The 13021-nt window shown below is 44.7% G+C and overlaps 1 protein-coding gene across 15 annotated transcripts in view; it reads right to left on the reverse strand.

Annotated features, from left to right (window-relative positions):
- LOC101079387 (neurexin-3b) overlaps window positions 1–13021 on the reverse strand; it is a 194018-nt gene that overhangs the window by 46789 nt on the left and 134208 nt on the right. For all 15 annotated transcript variants that reach the window (XR_003891242.1, XR_003891241.1, XR_003891240.1 and 12 more), the window contains one exon: window positions 6461–6642. Coding sequence is in view for 12 of the 15 variants with exons in the window: in XM_029849449.1 (XP_029705309.1) it covers window positions 6461–6642 (182 nt within the window). In the remaining 3 variants the exon portion in view is untranslated. The remainder of the gene's footprint in view (window positions 1–6460; window positions 6643–13021) is intronic.

Here is a 13021-nt window from a genome sequence, read left to right on the forward strand (position 1 = left end):
TAAAAACAGTAAATCCATGCCATGAGTCTCATTCCAAATCCTGAACATTCAGCAATTATCAAAGCTTGAAAATCCCAAATGACATCAAAGGTGTTTTCAGATGTTTGCGATGAGCCCCCAGTGTGAAAACCAATCAGCTGCTAGGAACAATCACATTTTATCCAGAAGTTTGGCTTGACAAACGGCTCTCTCACAGTTTTTCTTCGCAGCTGAATTCTAAACGACTGACCGAGTGGCTGCTTCACCCCGTCTAACCTTCAGTGGGAATCTGAATAGAGCTGTGGCACTGAAGCACAGAAACTGAAAGATAAAATAGAGAGATGGTGTAGCTGCTGGTATTTAGGAGCAGAAGATGTCAGAAACATAATGCAGGACTTGGAATTCATGGCCCATGTACAGTCTTTTTGACCAAGAATAACTCCGATAACAATCAGAATTCTAAAACACCCTCATCTCGCTACCTCTCTCTCCTCTATTTCCACCTCTTATCCTCCCATTCAGCTTTTCTGTCTGCTCTACATTTGAATGAGCCCAACGCTCTCCCGATGCTTTGATCTTCACCTCTTCATCACTCAAATGGGATTCATGTGCAACCATGAAGTTGTGAAAATATGAACATCTCCCCGAGCGGCAGTCGTCAGTGTGAGGCCTGTAGATTCTTGATTCTCATTCAATTTTTCATCTATATCTATGAAATATATATGACTGAGGGTAGAAGTGCGTGCGCTTATGTGTGTGCGCGTGTGTGCGTGTGTGTGTGTGAGATCTACAGCATTAACCATTTCCCCTGAAGTCCATTCGGAGGACATGGCTGACTGACAGCCAGATGTCCCCGAAGAGCCTTTGCGTCGTGTCTAAAGTGTCGCTGTCAGCGCACCGTTGTGTGAACATTCATTGAAGGAGCCTGTGGAAATGTGTGTGTTTGTATATTTACATGACCGTGACGGAGTGTGGAGGAAAAAGCTGAGAATGCACTGGGATGCGGGGGTGTGTGATCACAACTGAAGTAAAAATAACGAGCGTGAAGGCTCCTGTTACATATGTTTTCGTGTATCCGTGCTTGCTTGCTGTGAGAAAATACAAGAGGCAAAAAGCCTTTTGTTGTAATGTGCAGTAAGGTGTGGGCATGCTTTCTGTGTTTTCAGCTGAAGCGAAGGCGTTCCTCCATGTTCTCCATTATTGATGTAGCGAGCGTTCATCCTCTGGTAATCCTCCCGATTCCTGATCATCTCTCTAAAAATATATGGGCTAATAATTGTCACATTAGCCAGATGGCTGCAGCTAGGGATGACAGGTGGACCTGGTCTTTGCAGGCCAACTGCTGCACCACAAAGCTAATCAAGGTTTTACTGATGCAGAATAATGTTATATATATATATGTGTGTGTTGCTATGTATGAACTCTTTCCTGCCGATTTGTAGCTGCACAAGCTCATCTTTGCAAGTTTGGAAGTTAAAAAAAATGGCTGGAAAACACCAGTGGATGGGAGTGTCTTTGGTATCTTGACAATGTGGGTATTGGCTTCAGAATCTGATTTTAGTTGGAAGCAAGATAGAACATGCAAAATTGATGAAGAACTAGAGGGCGGGCGCTGGAGAGAGAAGTGAACACGAAGCAGTGGCTCAGAATCTGGTGGAATGAACGCTGGGGCATCTTCCCTCCTCAAAATATTTGTATGTTCTGCTTGTGTGTTTCAGAGACATGCATATGGAGATGAGATGAACATGTCCAGGGTGACCTAGGTCAGAACCACTGGCAGTGCAGACAGATTAGAAGTTGATGGAATGGGGGCCAGGCAGCATTGTTGCAACCGCACATGTTGACCTTGCATCATATCCCTCAGTCGGGCAGGTACGACACCAGCCTCACGGGCCGCTGATCCAGTTTCACTCTCATGTCGCTATCAAACCCTTTGTCTGTGTAAGTCCTTCCAGTCTCATCTTATGCCACCCCAACCATCTCATGGCTCGGTTTACCTGACTAAAGCCTCAAAAAAGGTTCTAGGCCGGGACAAAAGCAGGTATTACTTGTTACAAGGCCTCTGCCTGTTCCAGTGCGACAGTAAGTGTGCATGTGCAGCATGAAGCTCCTGCTGCAGGAACAGCTAAATGGAATGTAGCCATCATTAATTTTATCACTGACACGTGTGCTTTTCCTCATTGCGCCTTGTCACAATAACGGGCAATAGCAGCACATTTTGATTTATAGCACATAAATATCTTATTCTGCAGTGGATATAATGGCAATTTGTCAATTCATAACATTTCTAATCCCCCCGAGCCCTTGTATGAAACATTACAGTCGTAACAACAAGGTTGTTACATGCACTGTAATAAATGTGTAGTTTTCAAGAGCTAAAGTGAGATGAAACTAAACAAATGCATAACAGTTCTTTAAAGACATCTCTGAAGAGACTCAGTGTAACCACCTATCGCTATGTGACCTTTTATATAAGAATACCGTGTGAAGGCTTACCACACGTACACCATCTGTTAGCTAGTACGCTAGTTAAGTTAAGCTGCTGTGAAAAAGCCACAACATCAAAAGAATCTCCCCCCACAACCAAGAAAAATATAATAACAATATCCAGGTTTATATACTGACCTTATGGGACGCAACCTCTAATATCTTGTACTGATAAAATTCTGCTCTTTACATCAGTCATGTGACAGGGAAGGGGGAAAAATCACCCAACTGTGCTGCTTCAAACAAATGATCAAGATGAACTATGATAACGTCGACTGCAGCTACTGCGTGAAATGACTTCCTCGGTACAGTCTGGCAGCTCTTTAGGTCTGTGGGGAAACCACGTGGGGGAGGGAGGTAGGAAATACAAATAAGAAGCTGTAATGTCAGAACCTGTGAATCATAACCGCAAACATGTCCGTCTCTCCTGCTGAGGTGGGATAACTTGATGTGAGCCACACATGGTTGGTGGGCTACGCACCGATACTCACAGATACACATGAGATATCTTCTATGAGGCGTGTCAGAGAGAGAGAGAGAGAGAGAGAGGAGGAGGCTGAGAGAAGGATGAGGGAAACAATGTGATGGATGGATGAGGGGAGGCGGCAGTGAGTGATGTGCTGGATGAGTCTACGGTACTTCAGAAACAACTGATTAAATGCTCCATACATAAATTAGTGTCTGGGAAAGTAGCACTCGCAAGGCTGATGGCCGAAATGATGCGGCTCGGCCCGCGTGGCGTTCCATGTTCGCCTCCACGGCCATTCATCACATACCATAACTTGAGTCTGAGAGTCCGCGCTGGGCTTTTCAATTATCCGGCTCTGCAAATTAGCATGAGGGGAAAACTCAAGTGGGTAATGGAATTCCGAGTGCTGGAGAAGGCCTAATTGGCTGTCAGTGTATGCGTTGGAGATGGGGGAGGTAAGATTAAAATATCTCTGGAGACCGACATGAAAGCATGATTCAGGTGGGATCAGAAGTCTGTGAGAGGCCCGCGCTGAGGGAGCGGAGAAACTCATCCACCAGGAGTTGATTTCGAAAGAAATCATTTAACTCCAACTTTGAAATAACTCGCATAAAAACCTCGTCTGACAAATTTAAGAGGTCTTAAGAACGATTACTGAAATATCCCACAGGCTTGCCTCAGACTCAGCTGTGGTTCTGGCTCTGTTGGTCCTTTCTGGAATCTTATCAGTTAATTTGGGCAGCCTGGCCAGTTCCGTCTGAGCTACAGCAACAGACATGGCCTCGCTTTGAAAGAGGATAATATGAGGTTGAGGATGTTAAACCTTCTTTAAGGGGGTGGCTTTATGATGCTTTAAGAGGTCTGGCCAAGCAGCAACACCGTATTTGATACCTTTATAATGAAGCTTAATCAACTTTCTTCAAAATTTCACCATTTAACTGTCATTTTCGCCATAAAATGAAAATTGGAGCTGTCGGCTTAATAACTTTACATGGAAAGTGATGCCATATTTTCACGGTGACAGTTGCTTGGTACACGGGGGGAGGTGTCAGACTCCTTATCTCTTCAGGTGTTGGGCTTTGATTTTCTCCTTTAATTGGAATCCAGGAGAGCTGTCAGGCGAGAAGCTAAATGGAGCAATCACAATTTCAGCTTTGCTCGGTGGTGAGCTGTCGATATGACGTCGCGAGTTCGTCTGATGAATTTATCATGTGACATGAAAGCAGCTCTCTGCTGTATTGACTTCAGCACCGATTCCTGAAGTTTCCACCATTATCTGTCCTGTCTGATGGTGGCAGTTGCTCTGTGACGCTGTAATCCCGTGTAATGTGCAGAGAATATGTTAATCTTTACTGCTGAGAGACTGTGAGTCACAGCGGCTCCATCACCCAGCTTTAAGGCTTTCTGTCAAAGACCAAAACGTACACACTTAAAAAAATAAAAAGGTATAATGAAAGTCATCGCTCTTCGTCTTTCAGCTCTGATTACCTTTGTGTTTGTGATTCCTGCTCCAGGTCACAGCTCAGACTTTAGATGATCAAAAAACATTCTTGACTTTACCAGAAACGAGACTCTCGGTTGTTCTCAGTAGTTAAACGCAAACGCAACAATCTCTATTTTAATTCAGGCAAGCCGTGAGCTAATGGTGGAGGGGGGTGAGGAAAGATAAAGCAGAAAGAAAACAAGAGGGAGAAGAAGGGAATCAGTGATTAGGACTTAAAATGTCTTGTATGGCGCTCTGGGCTCCGTGTGAGCATCAAAGTGCCACGTTCAAATGATCACGTTTTTGGGAGAAATACATAAACACAAATAAATATGTCCTGTTTCCATTTGATAGCATCTAAATGACCTGCTACTGCTCTAACTTTAATCTGTTAAATTAGTATTTTTGGGAGTGGGCCTCTTATTAAAGTTGTTTAAAATGAATTTAACCCTGAAACACGCAGTCCTGTTGCTGCCTTCAGCATAGTTTCAAATCAAATCTGCCTCCCCGCTGTGACGACCAGCCACACAGTAAAGATAATAATAATAAAAAACAACGATCTGTGCCGCCCTGTGTCACGTGACAGTAGATCCTATCTTTGGTTGTGCTGGCAACTTCTTCCTGCAGCGGAGAAGCAACCACCTGTTACCAGAAACTGAGCGGAGCAGAGCCGAGTGGGCCGAAACGAAAATAGATCCTGGATTTGACTATTTAGTGTCATGGCTCCAGCTATTAGAGACATCAAAGGGTGCTTTATGGATCTTTAAAACTGTCTGCCTCACCTAATAATTGCAAAGGCTAAGGTAATGGCTGTGGGCCTGCCAGGACCTTTGGTTGGACATTAATCTGGAACAGGTGTAGCCTTGATCTCCATCATTTGAGCTGCTATCTAACGTCATTTCAATCAGCTCGTAACATCTACTCCTTCAACAGAATTTATACGACACGCATATGGTTTACATGCAGATTTGTGAGAGCCTTTGCCGCGGCAACCTTCCTAAAATGTTTGGTACAAGTGAGGATGTGAGGCAGAGTGAGTCACAGCCTGCAGCTCTGTGCTTCAATGTTCACTCAAGAGCTGCTTAATTATTTATGGTTAACCTGTGGTGAAAGAACTGCTTTTTACTCATGTTAATGTGTAATTATGGTTGTGTAATTGTATATGTCAATATTGTTATTGTTATTCACAACTCAGGTAAAAATGGGTCTTTTTCTCTCCCTAATAAATCCATGAGCATCATTAGAGAAAAGAAAGGAAGCTCCGACCACCTAATGTTAGCAGCCACCCTACTGGAGTAGCTGTGCTCCTCCTCCAGCTCCCTTTAAGGGTTCCTGCAATTACTCACTCAGTTAGAGACGCAGGGAAGTGCTTCCCCCCTGCCTTGGCGAGAGTCTGTGCAGCTTTGGAATCTTTCCTCAGCCCGTGTCCTTCTTTTTACTCCTTTTACTTAAACACATGCGAGTGCATAGACACCCCCCCCCCCCCCCCCCCCCCCTTCCCCCCGGATGCAAAGGCAGTCCCGAGCTCGGTCCAAATGGAGGCTTCTCTGCACCACACAGCCGACATTCAAGAGGTTTTAAACTGCTTTTGCAGCTCCTCCTCACTGATCCACTCTCCTACCCCCCCCCCCCCCCCCCCCCCCCCCCCCTCCTCCCAACACACACCCACCTCACACTGTATCTCTGACACACTGACTTTAGTAAGTGCACCCATCCGGCAGCTGTTGGTGATTATGTACATGCTTAATGCGCATGTGAGGGAGTCAAACACAAGGTCAAGAAGTGAGATTATTAAGATGCTGCACAGTCGATCAGCTGAGAGCTCCAACCCCCCACACCCCACCCCCGCTGTTCTGTCGTCTAACTCCAACATGTGGGAACACACTGCATATGTATGGATGGCCACATTTATTATTCATGCTGGGCGTCAGTTTGAATACTGGAGTGGGGAGTTACTGTATAGAGACTTGGGCTTACATATATATACTGTCCATCCAGCTGCTAAATCCCGCCTGATTCTGAAAATGACCGTGATTACTTACGATGTGGAGCATGATGTAGTCACCCAGGCGGGGGGCGCTGTCAATGCGGACCAGAATGCCGTCTTTGATGGTGGTGCTGAAGCCCACCGCCAGCCGGTCTGTCCGTGTGCTCGGCCTCTCGTTATTGGGCCAGGTGTATGTGATCAGCCCCCCTCCTTTACCAAAGATGTAAGTGGTGCCCGCTGTGGAGAAAAATAAGGGAAGGGATTAGATTTGGTCCCGAAAAAATAAATTAGAAAGCAGAAAAACATAAGCATTTACAGAGAGAAGGTAAATCTGCTTTTATGATGTTAAAACAACCCTAACAAGACACTTGACGCCCCCTCCCATCAACATCAAGGTACTTTTCATCCAAAAGTATCTCAATTCTCTACTGTAATTCCTCTGCAGATAAGGCAACAAAGAAATTATGCCCTTTTTCTATTTTAAGATTCTTAATGGTATTCAGTCTCCACCAACTTTCGGGCAGAAGTCAGCAGTTCCCCTGGCGTCATATATGACCTATCCTTCTAAAATATAGCTCCTTTCTAGGGAATAACAGCCAGCATGACCAGGAACGGATAAGTCTCCCTATCCTCATGTATTATATATGAGACCTGCAACCAAAGAACAAAGGCTGGCACAAGAAAGGAGAGAAGGGGTTGAGGAGGGAAAAAAAATCGAAGAACCTTCGTCTGGTTTAATTTGACAAATGCAGTGGAGAAAAAGGGCAGCTGTCCCAGTGGGGGTGGAGAAGCTCGGCAGAAAGATTTTTTGTTGTTGTTATTACATCTGCCTCTATGTAGATTTGTGTCAGATTACAGACTCTGATAAGATGGAGCTCAGCCCTGAGCCACAAAATCTGTGAGTTGTTTTCTCAACCAATGGACAGTTAAATAATTAAAAAATAAAAACAACCCAAAAGCTGGATTATTTGACTGCATCTTAAATAAATTGAACTGCTTGATTTCCCCACTGATTCAATATCCACGTTGGGATTAAAACAAACATTTCTTGAGCCACTTTTTGGATGCAAGTAGGCAAGTAGAGACTCCTGGCTTTGTAGAGGAAGACACCATAGGCAGGTTATTGGGAATGAAGATTTAGGTTCTTCCATCATTGGAACACCGGAGGAGTATTGACATCTGCCTCTGCTCTGTCTGAGTGACAGACGATGAGACCATGTCTCTCTTCAGCATCACCTGGCTCCCTCCAACTCTTTCCCCTAAGCAACAAAATTGCCATTCACTTCCTCTACGAGTCATCTGAACATCTGTTTGGCCTTGTGATGGGTGACCAGCTGTCTCACTGTTTTCCCTATGAAGTAGCCAACAATCTGCTCGGAGGTCCACGATACCCCTGGGACTGCAAGAGCATATGGACGAGAGGACGTAAGAGAGAAACGGGGAACCTGTATCCACCAGATGAGCGTCGCAATTTGCCTTCAGGCGCACAAGTACGTATGAAAATGGCGTGCGGAGCCAGCGATGCTAGCCACCAGCGTGAGTTGCCCCAATGACTTTAGCAACAAATTAAGTATTGGCTTTGCCGTTCCACTGTTAGTTATGAAAAGAAAACCCTTCACTTCCTGTTTCACCCATCTTAAATGAGACACTTCCTGTGTGGCATCAAGTATAACTCTGAGAAAATGCAGGCAGCACATAGCAGCCTGCAGCCAGACTGTGCCAGGATTGCCCCTGCTGTCACATAGCCTCAAAGTTTCATGGCACCAAAAGAGTTCAAGCAGACTTGGGATCAGTTTACCCGGCAAACGAGCGAACTTTGCCTATCACACGCCATTCTCCCTACAGGGCATGACGATGATGAGCAGCAAAGAAACAGGCACCCCGGGGAGCCAATTATCACATTGAGGAGATTTGCTTAACATCTCAGGAAGACAATGTTGGGCATGAAACACACACAGGCTGCATAACACACACTCACAGGCGAGGCCACGGATGCACATTGTGACACTAGGAGGTGCAGAGAAAGTGAAGCGAAAGTGTGCAAACACGTGTGCAGAGGCGCAAATGCTCCAAATGTAATGCATTCTCACACAATCACAAGAGTAGGTGATTATTTGAGCCCAGAAAAGAGAGAAGCCAAAACTCTCTGAAATGTACCCAATCTCTCAAGCTCAGACTGCACAGGCTGGATAACAGAGAGGAGAAGTCTGCTGCATATCAATTCATGCATTCATTGCAGCCGTTCATTGAGTGCGGAGGCATTTCTGACACCAGAGAAGGGTTCACAAGAGAAAATGAGCCGTATGTTCAAACAAGGGTGAAAAGATGCTCGTCAAAAGTTTCATGAGAGGAGCGAAAAGTTCTTTTCTAATTAAGAGTGATTGAAAAGAGAACAAAACAATTGATTTCCAGTCAAGGAGAGTAATGACAGTAAAAAGTCAGAGAAGGCATAATATTATTTACCTTTTCATGCATCTTCTAGCCTGTATTCTCCTTGGATCTTAACCTGAGCACAACCTTAGTACCGACCTAGTAGTACCGACTCATGTTTTAAAATCATTTAAAAGCACTTAAACTTAAGGTCAACAAATAGAATTGTTGAAAAAAAAAACCCTTCCCATTAAAATCAACCAATCGTATCACTTTTGGCACAGGATCACCTCACTAACAAGGACTAAGGGGACTTAAATTAGCTAGCTAGATTAGTCAGAACCACTTTGTGTTCTGATAATTCTACTATTGATCCAGTCAAATGCATCAAATAATTCCTAAACACATAGATGGTGTCTGGGGTTCTGAGTTGAATTCCTTTGTTATTACTGTAGATTTTTTTTAACAAAATGTCTTTTCCACCCCCTCTTTTAGAGAATGGCGCTAATAGCTGCTGTTGTGAGACTGAAACATTATGCCAGTAAACAGCATTAATGTATTTTTCAGCATGCATGCCTGAGAACACTGACACCCCGGTGAAAAGCCAACTGCAGGTGAAAAATCATCAAAGTTAAATCTACAAACAGATATTTGCTCAAAATGTTATTTGTGGGGATCAGAGGGGACTTTCATCTCCATCTTTGAATAATGCAATCTCACCATGGCCACTGGGTATTGGAGGGATCTGAAATCTCACAGGAGCAGAGAGGCGCTCCATTAGTGAGAAAACACACTGCAAAAAATATTTACTGGCATTTCACTAGGTATCTCCTTGATAGTTAACAATGGAACTAATATGCAGTTCTTTCCCCTTTAACTGTCACGTTTGATGCATCTACAGGGTCTCTCTAAATGGAGGGAGCTGCAGGACTAGGTCAAAGCTTTGGCCTCTATTTTGCAAAGGTCCCCTGAGGCTCAGGAGCGCAGACAGAAGGTCAGGACACCCGACTGCCCAAAAGAACTATGTCCTGTCCTTCACACTCCACATGTGACATTAGCCAAGTACAGAAGTCAGCAGAAACAAATTCTGGAAGGCAGCTGATAAAAATGGGAAGATACGGATGCCTCAGATAACTGAAAGTCAGTCGCTCCAACACATTTTTTAAAATCTATTTTTTCTCCCTCACTATCTCTACGTGCACATTTAAACCATACTAGCCACCACTGCAACTGAAGAGCCACCAGAGCGGGCAGCTGCCAGGGTGCCTGTCGGCCACATGCATGTGGTTGTTTGTGTGCATGCTGAGATAAAACCTCCTGTTTAGAAGCAACTAGTACAGGACCTGCAGGGAAATACTAGTCTTACCAGCTTCATCAAGGCAGTGGTCAAGGCTTTTTTTAAAAAATGAAATAAAAAATGAAGGATGAAAGAAAAAATGGAAAAAAAAAGAAGGTGCTGCTGGCGCAGTGGATAAATGCCTCAATTCTGGATGCAAAGGGCCAAACATCAACAGGCCTGCACACACACACATGACTTTTTTTTGCTGTGTGTGTGTGTGTGTGTGTTGTTTATGTGCTTTTATGTCTTTTCCCTTGTTATCACCCGGGCACTGCCAGAGCCCCGGGGGACAGGAAAAGAAGACAAACACGGTTTGATGTGGTCAAATTTTCTCCCATCAGAGAATAAAGAAAGGGAAAATAAAAGGAAAAGGAAGCCTAAAAAAATAGAAACAACCCGAAAGTGAGATGCGAAATGCGATTGCCTCCTCAATCACGTTCAAAAGTGGTTTAAAGTCACAATTCTTTCCCCTGCTGTGCTTCATACATGGGGAATTATTAAACCCGATGTCCTTCACACAGCCACAATGAGGAATCATTGGCTAAGGAATTGGATTGTGGGATACTGTGCTGTGTAATCACTGGGATTTATCTCCATTTTACAAACTCTTATCATTTTGTAATTCATGTTTGCAACTGTTGCCTCTCCCCTCTAGGAGCGAGTGAGACTGATTGAACATAACCTTGCTGTGGCTGTGTCCTCGATTAGTCGCCAGAGGCAAGTTCACAGCAGACAGCTGCAATAGTGGCGAGCGTGTTTGTGCTGATGTGTGTGCGTGCGCGCGTGTGCGCACCACTGCCTTAGGACTTTGACATGTACTTTGGCATATACAATGGTCACACATGACGACCATGTGTCTACCAGAAGATGAACATCATCCTCGCTGTGATTGATGAAGGGTGCTGCACTGTGAAAAATGGCAAAGTAACGGAAACAGCCTGTCTCCAGTGATTTACACTATCGGTGTTCCTCTTGTAACGAGTTGTGACATTATTACAAATATATGGATTAGAAGCAAAAGAAAAAATGGAGTGTAAATAAATAGAACAGTATGAAAGAGATTCATCATTAGGTGTGGAAGACACATTGTAATGTATTTATTTACTTCAATTACTGTAATTACTGCAATGTGCAGGATAAAACCAAGTAGCAGGTGATTAAAGAGGGAGAAATAGTAGCTTGGAAATGTATTTCCCGATCTTCCCAGCTCACACAGGAGAATGCACGGATTACTCTGGATTGTAACGTTTTTTGGGGTCGTGTACCGGTACGTTCTTTATGAGCCAGAGCCGCGAGCTAATGCAACAAAATAAGGCCTGGGCTCAGCAAACAGCTGTTATTGCTGCTGCTCAGGAAGTAAAGCAACACCAATAACCAGGATGATAAAGGTCCAGCCACTGGGCACCGGCTCTCATCGCCGAGATTGAAGAGTAACTGTAACTGTATTTGTGTTACAGTTGTCCAGGAAATGCTTGCATTGTTTCTGTTAGTGCACCCTGAACCAGAACCAGACTCGCCATTCAGATTCAGATTTGCTCCACTGAAAGAAACGTTCTGCTTGTTGCATTGGACTATCAATTAAAAGAGTAGGCGATGCAGCCTGTGCAGTGGTGGCAGCGGCAACTACTCGCTGTCAGCAGCGGCAGTTACCCACAGTTTGATGCTTATTTTACAGAAAATAACCTCTTCCTGATTGGCCAACGTGATTTGAATGCAACGTTTACAGAAGGAAAACACTCAAAGCAACTGAGGCGCAGTGACTTTCAACAATGACAAAAAGAGATAAGCTCCTTTGTATCGCGCCTCACTGGCAGAGCACACGCTTTTAGAACACTAACTTGTTTGCCATGTGCACCGTGGTGTGAGGGCAAAACGGCGGAAAAGTCAAGGGAGAAAAAGTTGCCGTGCCTACAAAGTTGCCGTCTCCTTACTCACAGGCGCCGCGGAACATGTTCTGATCGCGGCGGAAGGACAACAAGTTCCGCTCACAGATGCCCGTTAATGAAAGTCGTGTATCCTCACTTTAGCCACCAGATAACACAGCAAAGGCGCAAATGTGAGTGAAACGCGCCACACATACAGAGCAGGCAGAAGGTGAGCCATAACAAGTGTCCCCTCATTATAGCAAAACTCAGATAGCAAGTCTCCCACTCCCCCTCCTGCACATTCCCAACACTCTCTGCTGCAGTGGCAAGAGGAATAGTCTCTTAGGGTTTTTTTCCCCCCTTCTCTCTGGAGGTGTCGGCTCCTATTCTCCTTGGTTGGAAAGAAGAAAAGGATGAGCAAGAGGACAGAATGGACTGAAGAGGATTTCAGAGGCTGGAGGAAGAGACAGAAGGGGAGAGGGAGGTGATGCAGCTGAGATCCATGCAGCACTCAAGGCTCCAAAGGAGACCTGTCGGCTGACTTTAATTCAGAATTCCACCACCGGTGGAATTTTTAGGGTGAGAGAGGCGTTCTGGAGAGATGAAAGGAAAGGGGGTAAGAGGGGCAATGTTTGGAGACAGGGACAAAGGAATGCAGTAAAGGTGGAGAAAAGTCAATTTAAAATGCATAAACGCATTTTCTTCCGCATGACATGACACCTGAACAGTAAAGCTCTATAAGACCTGACTCAATCCGGCTCCTTTCTTCAGGAAAATTAGCAGTCTGACAGCTCGCGTGTTGATGTTCACACTGCTCTCCGCAAAATTAGGACATGAGTGTCTCCTTCGCATCATTCATAATTCATGACGCGTGTGAGGCGTCTCGCTTCACAGGCAGGACACACCAAACCCTGCTGAGGATTAGGTGAAGAAGATCTCCTAAAGAATAAGGGATTCCGAGATGGCTGCGAGTGGAAGCATCATTTATAATTGAATCTTCCCCTGAGGATAGTGCAACCTGTCTGCTTTTGCCAAAGCTTTG

This window comes from Takifugu rubripes, chromosome 16, assembly GCF_901000725.2.
Source record: "Takifugu rubripes chromosome 16, fTakRub1.2, whole genome shotgun sequence".
Lineage (NCBI taxonomy): Eukaryota > Metazoa > Chordata > Actinopteri > Tetraodontiformes > Tetraodontidae > Takifugu > Takifugu rubripes.